This window comes from Hippocampus bargibanti, linkage group LG14 (assembly GCF_051943395.1).
Source record: "Hippocampus bargibanti isolate YZ-2025 linkage group LG14, ASM5194339v1, whole genome shotgun sequence".
In the NCBI taxonomy this organism is placed as follows: Eukaryota; Metazoa; Chordata; class Actinopteri; order Syngnathiformes; family Syngnathidae; genus Hippocampus; species Hippocampus bargibanti.
In genome coordinates this window covers 19,126,113-19,146,774 of record NC_142747.1, presented here as the reverse complement: position 1 = coordinate 19,146,774, position 20,662 = coordinate 19,126,113, and the positions used below count along the sequence as shown (strand labels likewise).

The window sequence follows — 20,662 nt, the reverse complement described above, 5'->3', positions numbered from 1 at the left end:
TATATATATATATATATATATATATATATATATAATGTGTGTGTATTTGTTTTTATATGTGTGTATATATATATATATATATATATATATATATATATATATATATATATATATATATATATATATATATATATATATATATATATATATATATATATATATATATGTGTGTGTGTGTGTGTGTGTGTGTGTGTGTGTGTGTGTGTGTGTAGTAGTGTGTATGTGTTAGTTTGTAGTTAGTCTGTGGGGCATTGGTATGTTAACGTGTAAACAGTCGCTGTGTCATGTCATTTTACACACACACACACACACACACACATGTTGATAAGGTAATGTGTGACTATTGCCCTCTCTTTGTTAATCATTCAGTGTTAAGAGTGAAGAGATAAAAAAAATCATTGAAGGAGACTAGAATCTTCCGTGATGTGTCCGGACGCAGATTCGGATATCCGTCTGGAGCGGTTTGACTTTAGTGCCTGTGCGCCAGCCAAGTTGATGGAGGCTTTCACGTGGTGAGTCCACCGGCAAGCGTGTGCATCTATGACCTTTAACCTGTGAGCAAGTTTTTTTTACAGGCGTCTAGCTCGCACCTTGGCGCTTGGTCAAATCCTGGCGGCTCTGGTGTGCGGTACGGCTGTGTCGTCTCAGTATTTAAGCTCCGCCTTCCGGGTGGACACTCCCATGCTACAAAGCGTGCTACACTACACGCTCCTTGGCGCGTCATACACACCTGCGCTGCTCTGCAGGACAGGTGACTTGCAAGCATACACACTGATTCCAATTGATGCCTTAATATGCAACGTTAACGTTAGCGGTTGCTAATGCTCACACCTGTCCCCTTTTTTGAATGGGGAGGCCCTGCGAGTGTGTTCCAGATGGGTTGTAGGCGTTGGCTGCTGTACTTCCTGCTGGGAGTTGTGGACGTGGAGGCAAACTACAGCGTGGTCAAAGCATACCAGTACACCACACTCACCAGTATACAGGTGGGACAACCCCCCGAAAGCCCCGACGAAGGCTTGCTGACAGATATCCGTGCTTTCAAAATAGGCAAAAATTGTGTGGTATGAAACGTAATGGTTTTTTTTCATGCTAAAAACAGCTTACATGTTTGTTGTTTTTTTTTCAGGCTAAAACGCTTCACTATACATGGTCGTTTTTTTCAGCAAAAAACGCCTTACTATACATCGTCTTTTTTTTCAGCAAAAAACGCCTTACTATACATGGTCGTTTTTTTTTCAGCAAAAAAATGCCTTACTATTCATGGTCGGTTTTTTTTCCGGCTAAAAACGCCTTACAATACATGGTGTTTTTTTCTGCTAAAAACGGCTTACTATATATGGTTGTTTTTTTCGGCTAAAAACGGCTTAGTATACATGGTCGTTTTTTTCAGCAAAAAACGCCTTACTATACATGGTGGGTTTTTTTCGGCTAAAAACGCCTTACTTTACATGGTCGTTTTTTTTTTAGCAAAAAACGCCTTACTATACATGGTCGTTTTTTCCAGCAAAAAACGCCTTACTATACATGGTCGTTTTTTCAGCAAAAAATGCCTTATTATACATGGTCATTTTTTTCGGGCAAAAAACGCCTTACTCTACATGGCCGTTTTTTGCGGCTAAAAACGCCTTACTATACATGGTCATTTTTTTTCAGCAAAAAGTGCCTTACTATACATGGTCGTTTTTTTCGGCTAAAAACGCCTTACTATACATGGTCGTTTTTTTCAGCAAAAAACGCCTTACTATACATGGTCGTTTTTTTTTCAGCTAAAAACGGCTTACTATACATGGTCGTTTTTTTTCAGCTAAAAACGCCTTACTATACATGGTCGTTTTTTTCGGCTAAAAACGCCTTACTATACATGGTCGTTTTTTTCGGGCAAAAAACGCCTTACTATACATGGTCGTTTTTTTTCAGAAAAAAGTGCCTTACTATACATGGTCGTTTTTTTCAGCAAAAAACGCCATACTATACATGATCGTTTTTTTTTCCAGCTAAAAACGCCTTACTATACATGGTCGTTTTTTTTCAGCAAAAAACACCTTACTATACATGGTCGTTTTTTTCAGCTAAAACGCCTTACTATACATGGTCGTTTTTTTCAGCAAAAAACGCCTTACTATACATGGTCGTTTTTTTCAGAAAAAAACACCTTACTATACATGGTCGTTTTTTTCAGCTAAAACGCCTTATATACATGGTCGTTTTTTTCAGCAAAAAACGCCTTACTATACATGGTCGTTTTTTTCAGAAAAAAACGCCTTACTGTACATGGTCGTTTTTTTTTCAGCAAAAAACGCCTTACTATACATGGTGTTTTTTTCAGCAAAAAACGGCTTACTATTCATGGTCGTTTTTGTCGGCTAAAAACGCCTTACTTTACATGGTCGTTTTTTTTAGCAAAAAACGCCTTACTATACATGGTCGTTTTTTTTTTTCAGCAAAAAACGCCTTACTATACATGGTGGTTTTTTCAGCAAAAAAACGCCTTACTATACATGGTCATTTTTTTCAGCTCAAAACGCCTTACTATACATGGTCGTTTTTGTCGGCTAAAAACGCCTTACTTTACATGGTCGTTTTTTTTAGCAAAAAACGCCTTACTATACATGGTCGTTTTTTTTTCAGCAAAAAACGCCTTACTATACATGGTCGTTTTTTCCGGCTAAAAACGCCTTACTATACATGGTCGTTTTTTTCAGCTAAAAACGCCTTACTATACATGGTCGTTTTTTTCGGCTAAAAACACCTTACTATACATGGTCGTTTTTTTCGGCTAAAAACGCCTTACTATACATGGTCGTTTTTTTCAGCTAAAAACGCCTTACTATACATGGTGGTTTTTTCAGCAAAAAACGCCTTACTATACATGGTCATTTTTTTCAGCTCAAAACGCCTTACTATACATGGTCGTTTTTGTCGGCTAAAAACGCCTGACTTTACATGGTCGTTTTTTTAGCAAAAAACGCCTTACTATACATGGTCGTTTTTTTCAGCAAAAAACGCCTTACTATACATGGTCGTTTTTTTTCAGCAAAAAAACGCCTTACTATACATGGTCGTTTTTTTCAGCTAAAAACACCTTACTACACATGGTCGTTTTTTTCAGCTAAAAACGCCTTACTATACATGGTCGTTTTTTTCGGCTAAAAACACCTTACTATACATGGTCGTTTTTTTCGGCTAAAAACGCCTTACTATACATGGTGTTTTTTCAGCAAAAAACGCCTTACTATACATGGTCGTTTTTGTCGGCTAAAAACGCCTTACTTTACATGGTCGTTTTTTTTAGCAAAAAACGCCTTACTATACATGGTCGTTTTTTTTTCAGCAAAAAACGCCTTACTATACATGGTGGTTTTTTCAGCAAAAAACGCCTTACTATACATGGTCATTTTTTTCAGCTCAAAACGCCTTACTATACATGGTCGTTTTTGTCGGCTAAAAACGCCTTACTTTACATGGTCGTTTTTTTTAGCAAAAAACGCCTTACTATACATGGTCGTTTTTTTCAGAAAAAAACGCCTTACTATACATGGTCGGTTTTTTTTCAGCTAAAAACGGCTTACTATACATGGTCGTTTTTTTTCAGCTAAAAACGCCTTACTATACATGGTCGTTTTTTTCGGCTAAAAACGCCTTACTATACATGGTCGTTTTTTTCGGGCAAAAAACGCCTTACTATACATGGTCGTTTTTTTTCAGCAAAAAGTGCCTTACTATACATGGTCGTTTTTTTCAGCAAAAAACGCCATACTATACATGATCGTTTTTTTTTTCCAGCTAAAAACGCCTTACTATACATGGTCGTTTTTTTCAGCAAAAAACGCCTTACTATACATGGTCGTTTTTTTCAGCAAAAAACACCTTACTATACATGGTCGTTTTTTTCAGCTAAAACGCCTTACTATACATGGTCGTTTTTTTCAGCAAAAAACGCCTTACTATACATGGTCGTTTTTTTCAGCAAAAAACGCCTTACTATACATGGTCGTTTTTTTCAGCAAAAAACACCTTACTATACATGGTCGTTTTTTTCAGCTAAAACGCCTTATATACATGGTCGTTTTTTTTCAGCAAAAAACGCCTTACTATACATGGTCGTTTTTTTCAGCAAAAAACGCCTTACTGTACATGGTGTTTTTTTTTCAGCAAAAAACGCCTTACTATACATGGTGTTTTTTTCAGCAAAAAACGCCTTACTATACATGGTCGTTTTTGTCGGCTAAAAACGCCTTACTTTACATGGTCGTTTCTTTTAGCAAAAAACGCCTTACTATACATGGTCGTTTTTTTTTCAGCAAAAAACGCCTTACTATACATGGTGGTTTTTTCAGCAAAAAACGCCTTACTATACATGGTCATTTTTTTCAGCTCAAAACGCCTTACTATACATGGTCGTTTTTGTCGGCTAAAAACGCCTTACTTTACATGGTCGTTTTTTTTAGCAAAAAACGCCTTACTATACATGGTCGTTTTTTTTTCAGCAAAAAACGCCTTACTATACATGGTCGTTTTTTCCGGCTAAAAACGCCTTACTATACATGGTCGTTTTTTTCAGCTAAAACGCCTTACTATACATGGTCGTTTTTTTCAGCAAAAAACGCCTTACTATACATGGTCGTTTTTTTCAGCAAAAAACGCCATACTATACATGATCGTTTTTTTTTCCAGCTAAAAACGCCTTACTATACATGGTCGTTTTTTTCAGCAAAAAACGCCTTACTATACATGGTCGTTTTTTCCGGCTAAAAACACCTTACTATACATGGTCGTTTTTTTCAGCTAAAACGCCTTACTATACATGGTCGTTTTTTTCAGCAAAAAACGCCTTACTATACATGGTCGTTTTTTTCAGCAAAAAACGCCTTACTATACATGGTCGTTTTTTTCAGCAAAAAACACCTTACTATACATGGTCGTTTTTTTCAGCTAAAACGCCTTATATACATGGTCGTTTTTTTTCAGCAAAAAACGCCTTACTATACATGGTCGTTTTTTTCAGCAAAAAACGCCTTACTGTACATGGTGTTTTTTTTTCAGCAAAAAACGCCTTACTATACATGGTGTTTTTTTCAGCAAAAAACGCCTTACTATACATGGTCGTTTTTGTCGGCTAAAAACGCCTTACTTTACATGGTCGTTTTTTTTAGCAAAAAACGCCTTACTATACATGGTCGTTTTTTTTTCAGCAAAAAACGCCTTACTATACATGGTGGTTTTTTCAGCAAAAAACGCCTTACTATACATGGTCATTTTTTTCAGCTCAAAACGCCTTACTATACATGGTCGTTTTTGTCGGCTAAAAACGCCTTACTTTACATGGTCGTTTTTTTTAGCAAAAAACGCCTTACTATACATGGTCGTTTTTTTTTCAGCAAAAAACGCCTTACTATACATGGTCGTTTTTTCCGGCTAAAAACGCCTTACTATACATGGTCGTTTTTTTCAGCTAAAAACGCCTTACTATACATGGTCGTTTTTTTCGGCTAAAAACACCTTACTATACATGGTCGTTTTTTTCGGCTAAAAACGCCTTACTATACATGGTCGTTTTTTTCAGCTAAAAACGCCTTACTATACATGGTGGTTTTTTCAGCAAAAAACGCCTTACTATACATGGTCATTTTTTTCAGCTCAAAACGCCTTACTATACATGGTCGTTTTTGTCGGCTAAAAACGCCTTACTTTACATGGTCGTTTTTTTTAGCAAAAAACGCCTTACTATACATGGTCGTTTTTTTCAGCAAAAAACGCCTTACTATACATGGTCGTTTTTTTTCAGCAAAAAAACGCCTTACTATACATGGTCGTTTTTTTCAGCTAAAAACACCTTACTACACATGGTCGTTTTTTTCAGCAAAAAACGCCTTACTATACATGGTTGTTTTTTCAGCAAAAAACGCCTTACTATACATGGTCGTTTTTTTCAGCAAAAAACGCCTTACTATACATGGTCGTTTTTTTTCAGCAAAAAAACGCCTTACTATACATGGTCGTTTTTTTTCAGCTAAAAACGCCTTACTATACATGGTCGTTTTTTTTCAGCTAAAAACGCCTTACTATACATGGTCGTTTTTTTGGGCTAAAAACGCCTTACTTTACATGGTTGTTTTTTTTGGCTAAAAACGCCTTACTATACATGGTCGTTTTTTTCAGCTAAAACGCCTTACTATACATGGTCGTTTTTTTCAGCAAAAAATGCCTTACTATACATGGTCGTTTTTTTCAGCAAAAAACGCCTTACTATACATGGTCGTTTTTTTCAGCAAAAAACACCTTACTATACATGGTCGTTTTTTTCAGCTAAAACGCCTTATATACATGGTCGTTTTTTTTCAGCAAAAAACGCCTTACTATACATGGTCGTTTTTTTCAGCAAAAAACGCCTTTCTGTACATGGTGTTTTTTTTTCAGCAAAAAACGCCTTACTATACATGGTGTTTTTTTCAGCAAAAAACGCCTTACTATACATGGTCGTTTTTGTCGGCTAAAAACGCCTTACTTTACATGGTCGTTTCTTTTAGCAAAAAACGCCTTACTATACATGGTCGTTTTTTTTTCAGCAAAAAACGCCTTACTATACATGGTGGTTTTTTCAGCAAAAAACGCCTTACTATACATGGTCATTTTTTTCAGCTCAAAACGCCTTACTATACATGGTCGTTTTTGTCGGCTAAAAACGCCTTACTTTACATGGTCGTTTTTTTTTAGCAAAAAACGCCTTACTATACATGGTCGTTTTTTTTTCAGCAAAAAACGCCTTACTATACATGGTCGTTTTTTCCGGCTAAAAACGCCTTACTATACATGGTCGTTTTTTTCAGCTAAAACGCCTTACTATACATGGTCGTTTTTTTCAGCAAAAAACGCCTTACTATACATGGTCGTTTTTTTCAGCAAAAAACGCCATACTATACATGATCGTTTTTTTTTTCCAGCTAAAAACGCCTTACTATACATGGTCGTTTTTTTCAGCAAAAAACGCCTTACTATACATGGTCGTTTTTTTCCGGCTAAAAACACCTTACTATACATGGTCGTTTTTTTCAGCTAAAACGCCTTACTATACATGGTCGTTTTTTTCAGCAAAAAACGCCTTACTATACATGGTCGTTTTTTTCAGCAAAAAACGCCTTACTATACATGGTCGTTTTTTTCAGCAAAAAACACCTTACTATACATGGTCGTTTTTTTCAGCTAAAACGCCTTATATACATGGTCGTTTTTTTTCAGCAAAAAACGCCTTACTATACATGGTCGTTTTTTTCAGCAAAAAACGCCTTACTGTACATGGTGTTTTTTTTTCAGCAAAAAACGCCTTACTATACATGGTGTTTTTTTCAGCAAAAAACGCCTTACTATACATGGTCGTTTTTGTCGGCTAAAAACGCCTTACTTTACATGGTCGTTTTTTTTAGCAAAAAACGCCTTACTATACATGGTCGTTTTTTTTTCAGCAAAAAACGCCTTACTATACATGGTGGTTTTTTCAGCAAAAAACGCCTTACTATACATGGTCATTTTTTTCAGCTCAAAACGCCTTACTATACATGGTCGTTTTTGTCGGCTAAAAACGCCTTACTTTACATGGTCGTTTTTTTTAGCAAAAAACGCCTTACTATACATGGTCGTTTTTTTTTCAGCAAAAAACGCCTTACTATACATGGTCGTTTTTTCCGGCTAAAAACGCCTTACTATACATGGTCGTTTTTTTCAGCTAAAAACGCCTTACTATACATGGTCGTTTTTTTCGGCTAAAAACACCTTACTATACATGGTCGTTTTTTTCGGCTAAAAACGCCTTACTATACATGGTCGTTTTTTTCAGCTAAAAACGCCTTACTATACATGGTGGTTTTTTCAGCAAAAAACGCCTTACTATACATGGTCATTTTTTTCAGCTCAAAACGCCTTACTATACATGGTCGTTTTTGTCGGCTCAAAACGCCTTACTTTACATGGTCGTTTTTTTTAGCAAAAAACGCCTTACTATACATGGTCGTTTTTTTCAGCAAAAAACGCCTTACTATACATGGTCGTTTTTTTTCAGCAAAAAAACGCCTTACTATACATGGTCGTTTTTTTCAGCTAAAAACACCTTACTACACATGGTCGTTTTTTTCAGCAAAAAACGCCTTACTATACATGGTTGTTTTTTCAGCAAAAAACGCCTTACTATACATGGTCGTTTTTTTCAGCAAAAAACGCCTTACTATACATGGTCGTTTTTTTTCAGCAAAAAAACGCCTTACTATACATGGTCGTTTTTTTTCAGCTAAAAACGCCTTACTATACATGGTTGTTTTTTTTCAGCTAAAAACGCCTTACTATACATGGTCGTTTTTTTGGGCTAAAAACGCCTTACTTTACATGGTTGTTTTTTTTGGCTAAAAACGCCTTACTATACATGGTCGTTTTTTTCGCGCTCAAAACGCCTTACTATACATGCTCATTTTTTCGGGCTCAAAATGCCTTATAATACATGGGCGTTTTATCAGGCTAAAAACGCCTTACTATAAATGGTCCTTTTTTCATGCTAAAAACACCTGACTATACAATGTCATTTTTTAACAAGAATAATAACGAAGGATTTAATTGAGAAACAATGGGGTGATCTGCACAAATGCCTGGGATTGAACCTGAGACATCATACATGCAAAGCCTTTGCTCTACCACTGAGCCAGATCTCAATTTCAATGGACAGAAAACGGTTTACTATACATGATTGTTTTTTTAAGCATTTTTTTCAGCGAGAAATACACCTTACTATACATGGTTGTTTTTATAATAAGACTTTTATAGCGCCATATGCAATGTGCAGAAACGCTGGGGATTGAACTTGTGACCTCATATGTAAAGCATTCGTGATATACGTCTGAGCTATCGATGTACATATCACCAGTGGAAAAACTGGCATACCATACATGTTTGCTTTTTCAGCCTAAAAACACCTTACTATACGTGGTCATTTTTTTTCGGCGACAAACACCTTACTATACATGGTCGTTTTTTTCGAGAAAAAAAAAAGAAAACACGCCTTACTATACATTTTTTGGGCTTAAAACGCCTTACTATACATGATATTTTTTTTTTTCGGCGAAAAACACCTTACTATACATGGTCGTTTTTTTCAGCAAAAAACGCCTTACTATAAATGGTCGTTTTTTTTTCAGCTAAAAACGCCTTACTATACATGGTCGTTTTTTTCGGGCAAAAAATGCCTTACTATACATGGTCGTTTTTTTCAGCAAAAAACGCCTTACTATAAATGGTCGTTTTTTTCAGCTAAAAACGCCTTACTATACATGGTCGTTTTTTTCGGGCAAAAAATGCCTTACTATACATGGTCGTTTTTTTTTACTATACATGGTCGTTTTTTTCAGAAAAAAACGCCTTACTATACAAAAAAACTATACGCCTTACTATACATGGTCGTTTTTTTTTCAGAAAAAAACGCCTTACTATACATGGTCGTTTTTTTTCAGCAAAAACGCCTTACTATACATGGTCATTTTTTTGGGCTAAAAACACCTTACTATACGTGGTGTTTTTTTCAGCAAAAAATGCCTTACTATACATGGTCGTTTTTTTCAGAAAAAAACGCCTTACTATACATGGTCGTTTTTTTCGGCTAAAAATGCTCGACTATACATGGTAATGTTTTCCGGCTAAAAACGCCTTGCTAAACATGATCGTTTTTTTCAGGCTAAAAACCCCTTACTATACATGGTCGTTTTTTTCGGCTAAAAACGCCTTACTATACATGGTCGTTTTTTTCAGCTAAAAACGCCTTACTATACATGGTGGTTTTTTCAGCATGAAAATAAACGTACTGTCCCCAGTCATTTTTTTTTTTGTCTTGAGATAGCTTTCTTAATATGTTAATGTACATTTTATTTTTATTTTGTATTTATTTATTTTTAGCTTTTGGACTGCTTTGTGATCCCAGTGGTGATGTTTCTGTCCTGGTGGCTCTTGAGTACACGCTACCGTCCCATCCATTTTGTATCCGTCTGCATCTGTTTGTTGGGCGTTGGCGCCATGGTGGGGGCTGACCTACTGGCGGGGCGAGACCAAGGCTCCAGTAAGATTACAATTTCCCTCAACTGTGTCTGAATCAAATCAAACAACATGGAAACGACCATGTGATGTTATATTGAGTTGCTTTTTTCGTAACACTCACACAGAAAAACCCTCACACCGTTTTTTTTGTGGGTTTTTGTAGCCTCCAACATCCTGCTGGGTGATGGCCTCGTTCTGCTCAGTGCTGCCCTCTATGGACTATCCAACGTTTGGCAGGAGTACGCCGTCAAGAATCAAAACCGTCTCGAATTCCTGGGAATGCTGGGCTTCTTTGGTACCATCATCAGTGCAATACAAATGTAAACGTACAGTACACGCATGTAATTGTACATAGGTTAGTTGAATGAAGGTTACATGAAGTATTAACAGTGTATAAGTTTGATGTGTTTTTAGGGTATTTTAACTCATTCACCGCCATTCACGGATTTATTCGGGAATTGAAAATATGACGAAGAGCGCTATTTCCGAATTTGTTTTGAAAGTCCAAACAAATTGGACTTTCACAGCGTGAAAGTCCAATGTCTTTATTCTTTGTTGTTTTAGGGTGGCCTTGGAGCTTCGTCAAGTATCAGCCATCCAGTGGAGCTGGCAAGTCGGTCAGTCACGACATCATCATCAAGTCATACATGACATTTTCATTGTTTAATCAATGGAATACATGTACAGTGACACCTCGGTTTTACGAACTTTTCGGTTTAGGAACGTTAAATTTATGAAATTTTTACCTTGACATGCAAACTATTTTTCGGGATACACACTGAGCTACCACAATGAGTGATGTGTCGTTCACGAACAATCCCATTCTAACAAGAAAATGGCAGCCGGCTTGTTTTGGTCCTCTATTCCCCGCCCCCAGTCGTCGGTTAAAGCCACGTGATTGGTCAAGAACGCAGCAGTGAGGGGAGGTGGTTTAAACATTCAAGAGACAGGCAGACGACAGAGAGAGAGAGATAAAATGGATAGAAAAGAGTGAAATTTAGACTTGTTTCAACTTTGATAGTTCAAAAGCAGAGTTTAGACTGCAAGGTTAAAATATCCCATCAATCAGGCTCCACAAATGACCCGCACAAGCCTGTACACTTAAAGCAAAAAGCTATCCACCCAGCTAAACAAAACACAATTGATGAGGAATTAGATGAAATGACTTTATTATACAGTACAGTCTATTTCTTTAATTATAATACCATGGCACATTTATTATACATAAAATAAGGTATATAGTGCAATTTTAAGGCTTAGAAAATTAGAAAGGAGAAAATTATGTTTTATGGGGACCTCAGAACGGATTATTCTCATTTTAATGGTTTCCTATGGGAAATTATTTTTTGAGATACACACTTTTCGCCTTACACTCTCTGGGAACCAATTAAGTTCATAAGCCAAGTTATCACTCTCCTATAAATGTCCATTTTTCTTGCGGTCAGCTCTGCTGTTTGGGGCCTTCGCATGTTGCATGTTCAGTTTGTACAGCCTGATGCCCGTGGTCATGAAGGAAAGCAGCGCCGCCGCCGTCAACCTGTCCATGCTCACCGCTGACATCTTCAGCATCTTTTGCGGCATCTTCATCTTCCATTACAACGTGAGTAGTGATAGCATAACCAGGAACTGGCAAAGACCCCGAGGATGAAGATGATGCACATAATGATGATTATCGGTGATAACAATTAGGGAGAAGATGGTAATGACACTTGAAAATTGTGACAAAGACCATCAAGATGACAATGATGGTGAAACCAAAACAAGTATGAAGAAGGTTCGATTGGATTAGCCTTTAGACTATCTCACATCTCCTCTCCCATGTAAATCCGCTTCAATTCCAAGCCGCGACAGTTCCAACAGCACATACTATTCCGCTGAACAAAGCAGGGCTGTGAAAATGCTGCCCATTACAGGCGCAAAAAAAAAAGCATGATCGCCCCAGAGCTGTCCAGCCACGACAGTCAAATGGTACCGACATTCCTCCCAAATCAAAAACTGTGCTGGGCTGTTGGTGCTGGTGAAAAGGCGCATCCGCTCAGCAGTTTCCTTGATGAATGTCGTGGCAATGATGAACAATGATAATGATGATACCAACGGTTGATGAAGATGAAGAAAGAAGAAGATGATGAAGATGGCCGCGACCGCGTTAACCCTACTCTAAAAACCTGACGCAGTTTCTCTCAGTTCTCAGGTTTGTACGTGGTATCCTTGGTGGTTATCTTTGTTGGCTTCATCAGCTTCAACGCCGTACCCATCGAGGGGCCCCCATCCTCAAGTGGTGAGACGGGTAGCCATGACAACATCGCTCAACCATCCAACCAGGAAGTGGCGGCGATTGGAAAGAAGGAGTGTAAGAGAATTCCTCTTGACTGCACTCGATTGTGAAACTGATTTTTTTTTTTGGTTGAAAACTGTTGAAAAGCTTGAAAGCCAAACGCTTGTTTGAAACCCCAATTTTGGTTTGAAACACTTCCAGTAATACCTCGGCTTATGAACGCTTTAACTAACGAACTTTTCGCCTTACGAACGTTAAATTTGCCAGAATATAATCTTGGCATACGAACTATTTTTCGGGAAACACGGAGCGCCACAATGAGTGATGTGTCATTGGCGAACGAGGTCCTTTTTTTGTTCCTCTATTCCCCGCCCCCAGTCTTCGGTTAAAGCCACAAGTGATTGGTCAAGATCCGTGGTAGAGAAGGGAGGAGACACATGCCGCAGTGAGCAGGGGGGGAAGGGTTACAGAAACACGCGCACACACACGAAAAGGAGATGACAGAGCTTGAAACAAAAAAACAAGTGAAAAAAAAAAACCAAAAAAAGTGAAAAGGGGAGAACATAGATAGAAAACACGGTGAAATTTGGACTTGTTTCAACGTTATTGATATTTCAAAGGCAGAGTGTAGACTGCAAGGTTAAAATATCCATCAGTCTTCAGAAATAACCCGCACAAGCCATCTATATAATTTGAAGAGAACCTACAACCAAGGGAACCAGCTATTAATGAAGTTTCTAGTGTGTGTGCCTGCATCTGTTGCAATATCACAACTACTAAGATGTACAACCCAGAGCTCTTTGAGACACTTTATGCAAAAGTTATCCATTCCATCAAGCCATCAACGACCATCACAAAGGTAAATAAAACGACTTTATTATACCGTAGCTTATTTCTTTCATTACAATACCATAGCACATTTATTATACATAAAATAAGATATATTGCTTGTAGTTTTAAGGCTTTAGTTGAAAATTATGTTTTATGGGGACCTGAGAACGGATTATTCTCATTTTAATGGTTTCCCATGGGAAATTAATGTTTGGAATACACACTTTTTGCCTTACACTCACTTTCTGGGATCCAATTAAGTTCGTAAGCCAAGGTATCACTGTACTTGTACAATTTCCAACACAGTGACATTTCCTTAAAAAAAACAACAATCAAAAAAGATTTTTTTTAAATGATAAGGTTGAAACGGGCTTGATTTTATTTGTGATTTCATTTCCAGCAAATTCACGTTTTACATTCAATCTACCTGCAAATCTGACTGAAAGTTCAAATTTCATCATGAAAAAAGTTTAATTAAATGCAAACACTTAATGTTTTAATGCAATGTGCTGTAAATTGTAGATTCTATACAAGAAAAAAATACCAAGTGTTCACTTAAGTATTGACCACAAAAGTGATTAAACGTTAAAAAAAGCAATGTGATTCAGGCTCCTCATTGACCATCATCAAGAACATAAAAACATTAAAAACACGCCAATTGCAGCTAATTAACGTTTTGAGACAATGAATCCTACCATTAGCATGCTCATTTGCTTATCTCAGTCAAGCAAAAGGACAGGAAGTTGACCATCAAGAAAAAAAAACTCACTTTATTAGGTATCCCACCAAAAATAACCCTCAGCCAGTGACGGGTAAGGCTGGAATGTTCAGAGACTCCAAAGATGACCGCACTTCTGGAAGAAGTTCTTCTTTGTCACTGAAAAGACACAAAAAAATAATCGCAAAAATCACAAGAAGGTCGAGAACCCGCGTCATAGCGCTACTGCCATAACGGGGAACAGACGGAGATATTACAGCATGGTCAACACCAATGTGACGACCCTGGAACAGACTCTGGTACGGATCCAAGTAGTGCCAACCCAGGTATTGGTAATCTCAAAGTAGGGACAGTGGTACCAATTATTGCACCAATGGAGGTACTTAACCTAGTACTGATCCTGATTTTCATATTAATTGCAGTACCAAGCCAAGCACTAACTACAGTACTGATTGTAGTACTGACCCTAGTCCAAACAGTGGTACTAAATCTACAACCAAGCCAGGCACGTAATACAGTACCGATTCTTGACCTGAATGAGTATTTTATTTTAATACCTACTAATATACTAATTCTATACTTAGTCCTGACCGGCACTCAATGTTGTACAGTTCTTCCAAGTACTGATACTAGTCCAGTGGTACCATTTCTACAACCAAGCGAGGCACTTAATACAGTACTGATTCTTGTACCAATTCAAGTACTGACTGAGTACTTTATTCTAATACCAACTAATATACTGAATCAAGTACAGACTTAGTACTGACTGGTACTCAATGCAGCACAGATTCTTCCAAGTACTGATACTAGTCCAAACAGTGGTACTAAATTTGACAACCAAGCCAGGCACAAGACTGTACCGATTCTTGTATCAATTCAAGTACTGACTGAGGACCTTATACTAATACCAAGTAATATATTGATTCTAGTACAGATCTTAGTCCTGACCGGCACTCAATGCAGTACATAGTCTTCCAAGTAGTGACAGTGGTAATAGTTATACTCATAGTCCTAGTCCTGATCCTTGTACAGACTTTGGCAGTGACTGGAGTATGACCCAAGACAGACTTTTTCATCGTTTGGAGATAGCTCCACCCACCTGACGACGGAGGTTCTGCGGGTCATGCTCAGGCGTCTCAGCATGGTCACCACCAGTGTGGACACCAGCACGGTGCAAATGGCCGCCAGTGTCAGGAGAACAAAGAAGACTACACACCAGCAAGGAGAAGACAAACATTCAATTTTATAGTGCTAATACAAGTAATACCGTACATTAAGTTATCTGTGAGGTTTTGGCGCCAGAAGGTAAAGAATTTCAGTGACGCTGTAGACATATTTGTAAAAATGGCTTCCTGGCTGATGTCGAGGCGCCACAATATACAAAGTGCCGTTTGTGCGTCCTCTTTATTGCTTACTTGACAGTCCTTCAAGGCACTCTGAGCGTTTTCAAAGGTTCTCCTCATTCAACTGAAAATGATTCAGCACAATGGAGAAACTGAGAGTTTGGGATCTTGCTCATGGACACTTTTGCATGATCAACGGGGATCAAAATCAAACACAAACTTTAGGTTGGGAGAGGACCACTATCAACTGATGAACGCCGCCAAATGGGTGCGGGGTTCCCCAGGGGTTAATTGTCGCACCCTAACTAGTTCTTTGCGTGGGGGGGCATGGGAGTTTAAGCTTCTTTCCCATTGAACCACGATTGGTTTAGATGCTAACCGCAAGTGACCGCAACATTTAACGCATAAAGCAGAAGCACGGAGTCCATTGGCTTAAAAACAAATATGAAGTAGCTGGTGTATGATGTGTGGATTGTGAGGATTTACCGGCGGTCCAGCGGCTGCGTGTTTTGTCCCGACCTGCAAAGTAACCTAAAGGAACAAAAATGGATAACAGCATAACAGACAAAAGATGATAAACCATCCGTGTTCTGGTGCTCATATTCACCTCAGTACTAAATGGCTCATGGTTCTGAATGGGATTTTAGTGCAGAGCCTTATACTGACAACTGCAGTAATTGTAGACCAACCCTTACACTAAATATTGGACTGAACATACTGATCCTAGACCAAAATGAAGAATTAAAATACTGATGCTGGCAATTCATAATAATCCTGTTCTTGATCTCAGTATCAAGCCAGGCAATGCAAATAGCACCAGATGTAGCACTACTGCAGGCCTAGGTGTGAAATGCACGGCTGGTCACTGCAACTCAGGTACTAAATATAGCACCGAATGGGACACTACCCTTATAACAACAAAGAAAAAAAGTATAGGACTGATCCTTATTTCAAATCTAGTTCTAACAATGGTATTTTATCCTGGTACTGATAATTGTACTGTTCCCTTTACCAATCAAGGTACCAGTTGTAAGACCTGAACCAGGACCAAAACATATCTGAGAGTACCAATCCCGTTACTGATCTTAGTACAGATAACCATGGTGACAATGAAATTTAAAAGTTGCCCGTTACCGTCGGCGGCGTTGCTGCAACGGGTCTGACACTCTTCAGCGCTGCTGTATTGGTTTTTATTGCCACCGCAACCTCCGTAGATGAATGGTTGACAGCTATCTGTGGCCATGTCGTAGTAAAACTTGGGGAAGGCGGCGCGGCAAGGACCCGGGTCAGGAGATGACAAACAGTCGTCTTCTGAAACTAAATAAAATAGGTACTGCATCTAAGCGTTCAAGGGCAGAACTCGTTTGAGGTCATCTGGCGAGATAGGGGCAAGGTTGAAAGAATTCAAAAAGTACCTGTAGATGAATCAGATGGGGAAAGCTTCTTGGGAGTGGCACCAACACTCACTGCAGGACGGACACAGACCTTGTAAATTACATTTCAAAATGGTCCACCCTTAAACAAGGGTAATAAATCTGGATACGTCAACCCATTTACTACATACCTGATACTACATCTTACGATGACCCTAGAACTACATCAACCACTGACCCTAGCACTAAAACTAGTAGCACCGAAGCAGATTTAGCATTGATGGTAGTATTGTACTTACCGTGGCACGCATCCAAGCAGCCCTTTAGGCTGTCGTAGTTGTTCTTGTTGCCTTTGCAGCCTCCGTAGATAAAAGCCTTGCATTCGCGCTGCTGGCTGTCGTAGTACCAGTGACGGAAGGCTGCCCTGCACGGACCCGCCATCGGCTCGACCTCACACCGCTCTAATTGGCCCACAGCAAGTGAAAGTGAACCACACAAACCGGAAGCCCAACCGTTGCCACGAAATGACACCACTGTTCAACGTCTTTGTTTGAGAGCTCCAAAAAATGCGTATTAAACCAAATTTTCATACCAGAATAGTCTTCAGCAGAGAGCTCTACAGGAGAGTGAGAGAACGAGACAGACACAGAGAGAAAAACATATCACATTTACTGTCCTTGTACTTTATGAATACATTAATAATCCCTCCATATCAAGGTGACCAGTCACTCATCCTTTACCTTTTTCATTGATATCGTCCCGCAGTACACCTGCAAAGACAAAATACTGAGTACTGATCCGAGCAATTTACGCTTTTATGAATAATGACAGTTGTGCTAAACTCTTCGTTCAGATGCTGCTAAGGTATCATGAAGACTCCTAGCAAAGATCTAGTTGCTGTCTTCAGCTGTCACTGTGCCGCTACTTCAGCTAGCCACATTCTAAAAGCGCTACAGCGACTGTAGTTATGTAGTTGTCAAGTCGTGAACAAAATGCTAATCCGTTATTAGCACAACTTCCATCGCTAAATCTGCGGCATTTTATATGGTTGTGACTATTTACTCATATCGTCGATGGGCTGCGCCATTCGAAGAGATTTCACTGAACCGCCGGTTGCCGCTTCGGGAAGAACAGAACCTGACGACAAAACAAAGACAAAGATGTATTTATTAGATAATAAATTCATAACCCAACTACTGTATTTACAAAATTAACTCAGGTCTATCCACTGACATCAAATAGCAAGATTTAAAAATAAATCGATCAATAAAGGATTACCTGTGACTCCATTACAAGTGTCCTCGCATTCCTCCCGGGTGTCGAAGTTGTTGCCGTTGCCATCGCAGCCGCCGTACGTGAAACCGCGGCATGTCTGGTTGACGACATCATAGTAGAATTTGGGGATGGCGGCGCGACACGATCCAACCCTCATGGGCTGGAGACAGGGATCTGAAACAACAATACACATACAGTTATCGAGTCAAACAACACTGAAAGAGTTGTCGGTCTTTTAATAATAATAACAATACTACTACTATTAATAATAACACTAATAATAATAATAATACATTTCATTTATAAGCGCCTTTCAAAACTCTCAAGGTCACTTTTATGTCACTAGAGAAGTTTTTCTCTGGGTCAGCAGCGGCAGCCGCACGCGTGAGCGTTCACTCAACCCGGAAATAAATAGATAGAAAGCTAGCTAATGGATAGCGAATAGATGGCCAGCTAGACAGCTAGCTATATAACTAATAGATAGCCAGCCAGATAGCTAGCTATACATCTATAAGCGCCTTTCAAAACATTTTATAGCATCTAAAATACCCAAAACACGCAGGCTGATATTTTTAGTCAAATGCAAAACACTAATAAAAATGAGTTAAAGTGTCCCAAAATTGCCACAAAATGAGCTCGGAATTGGGCAGATTCAGAAAGTCCCGCCCCCTTTTTTTGTGACGTCATTTGAAGTGATTTTACAAATTATGGACGCAACTTGTGTCGGTTGTCCTATAAGTGTTGGTATCAGTTCAGATGTTCACACCGACGAAAAACGAAAGAAAACAAGCAACGAAAATTTTCCACAGAGGTGACATCTCACCCTAATTCTTTTATTTGCATGTGGATCGGTTTCTGTTGATAGGTGTCATCTTGCGAGCCGGACCGACCGGTTTGACATGCATTGTCGAGAATGACAAATATGTTCCTGTGAGGCCGGAAATGAATAAAGCAAAACAAAAGACACGAAGGGTGTGTTCGTGTTGATTGAAATCTTAAAGCCTTTCTCATTGTCATTTCATTTGAACTGTTGGGGAACTCAATAATAACAAGATTCCACTGCAATGTTTCAAAAAGGAAATACTGTAGTACAAAATTTGGCCCCCTTTAGTGCCAATGAAGTTGTGTATTGATTAACTTTTTTTTCCCCTCGAGCTTACAGCAGAGGTGTGCTGGTGCAAACAAACGCGTGTTTTTCCCCCTCCAACAAGGGAGTTACAGTACATTGCTTATCTTGTTTGTTTTGGGGATTGCCAGACACAAAAATTCACACCTGTCGTGATCGCAATCCAGTATTATATGTTTAACAAAAGTCTTCTTTATGCTTAAAATTTATTTGTCATTGTATTTTATTTATTATTGGATTATTATGTATTATTGTATCTGTATTGTATTGTATCTGTTTTTTTTTCTTCCTCAATGCTTGAAATGAAAATGGCAGCCGACTTTTTTTGGGTCCTCTATTCCCCGCCCCCAGTCTTCGGTTAAAGCTACATGATTGGTCAAGAACGCAGCAGTGAGGGGAGGTGGTTTAAACAAAGAGACGGGCAGACGACAGAGTGAGAAAATGAATAGAAAACTGTGAAATTTGGACTCGTTTCAACTTTGATAGTTCAAAAGCAGAGTGTAGACTGCAAGGTTAAAATATCCCATCAATCAGGCTCCACAAATAACCCGCACAAGCCATCTGTACATTGATGTAAAAAGCCAACCCAGCTAAACAGAACACAATAGATGAGGAACTAGGTAAAATTATCACAGAGAAAGCACCTACAAGGGATCATTCCTCAGGATAGTGAAACAAGGCTACGTTCCTCATCAAGTGTTTAATTTATAATAATAATAATAATAATAATAATAATAATAATAATAATAATACATTTCATTCCACTCCATTCCATCAAGCCATCACATCACAAATGTAAATAATACGACTTTATTATATAGTACAGTTTATTTTTTTATTATAATACCATAGCACATTTATTATACATAAAATAAGGTATATTTTGAGTAGTTTTAAGGCTGAGTTAATTAGAAAGTAGAAAATTATGTTTTATGGGGACCTGGGAACGGATTATCCTCATTTTAATTGTTTCCTACGGGAAATTATTTTTTGGGATACTCACTTTTCGCCTTACACACTGTCTGTGAACCAATAAAGTTCGTAAGCCAAGGTATCACTGTGTAGTACAGGACGTACTAATGACAACATTTATAAGGTTGATTCTTACCTGTGCTGTCGGTTTTGGAGGGTTGCGATGTCTCTGCAAGTGGGACGGCAAGCAACTGGTGGTCGTCGGTCTTATTTATGGAATGTTTGGACATCTCAACAAGCGGGACGGCCCTCAGCGACTTTTTCCATCCGACCACCTGAAACTGTGAGTTGGGTTTCAACTCACATACGTTGCGGCCGTCGATCATGCACCTCACCAACAGACACTGCGCCGGGCCATCCATTGGGAAGCCCAACACAGCCATCTGGCAAAAGATAGTTTTGCAGCATTCCTCTTTGCATTCCGCCGGGTTGGAACTATCCAACCGTTTCAAGATTTTAGCCCCGCCATCGAAGGACGGTGCTGCCATGTCATTGTCTAATGGCCTCCATTCACAGGAAAACACCAGATCGACGCAGAGAAACCACAAGAAACACGTAAGGGTCGCTCGTTTCATGTTCGTCTTCATTTTTGTATCTTTTGTATCTTAAATCTAAAAAGAAACCACTCGAAAAAAGACGACCATACAATTCGTGGCCGAGCGATTCACTTCCTGTTTCTTGATG

The 20,662-nt window shown here is 38.7% G+C and overlaps 2 protein-coding genes across 2 annotated transcripts; one reads left to right on the top strand and one right to left on the bottom strand.

Annotated features, from left to right (window-relative positions):
- The first annotated feature begins 300 nt into the window (after positions 1 to 300).
- On the top strand, positions 301 to 13,672 carry LOC148888693 (queuine/queuosine transporter SLC35F2-like). The gene is made up of 8 exons (XM_089013417.1): positions 301 to 512; positions 576 to 751; positions 856 to 983; positions 9,928 to 10,087; positions 10,229 to 10,385; positions 10,630 to 10,682; positions 11,511 to 11,665; positions 12,250 to 13,672. Exons 1-8 carry the CDS (start codon positions 424 to 426, stop codon positions 12,448 to 12,450), a joined length of 1,119 nt encoding a protein of 372 aa, XP_088869543.1. The 5' UTR covers positions 301 to 423; the 3' UTR covers positions 12,451 to 13,672.
- On the bottom strand, positions 13,528 to 20,590 carry spint2 (serine peptidase inhibitor, Kunitz type, 2). Its single transcript, XM_089013416.1, has 11 exons — positions 20,115 to 20,590; positions 17,884 to 18,054; positions 17,668 to 17,742; positions 17,346 to 17,375; positions 17,198 to 17,221; positions 16,905 to 17,066; positions 16,648 to 16,698; positions 16,367 to 16,549; positions 15,719 to 15,763; positions 14,989 to 15,097; positions 13,528 to 14,048 (listed from the first exon to the last, which is right to left on the bottom strand). Exons 1-11 carry the CDS (start codon positions 20,563 to 20,565, stop codon positions 13,970 to 13,972), a joined length of 1,380 nt encoding a protein of 459 aa, XP_088869542.1. The 5' UTR covers positions 20,566 to 20,590; the 3' UTR covers positions 13,528 to 13,969.
- Between the last annotated feature and the right edge of the window lie 72 nt (positions 20,591 to 20,662).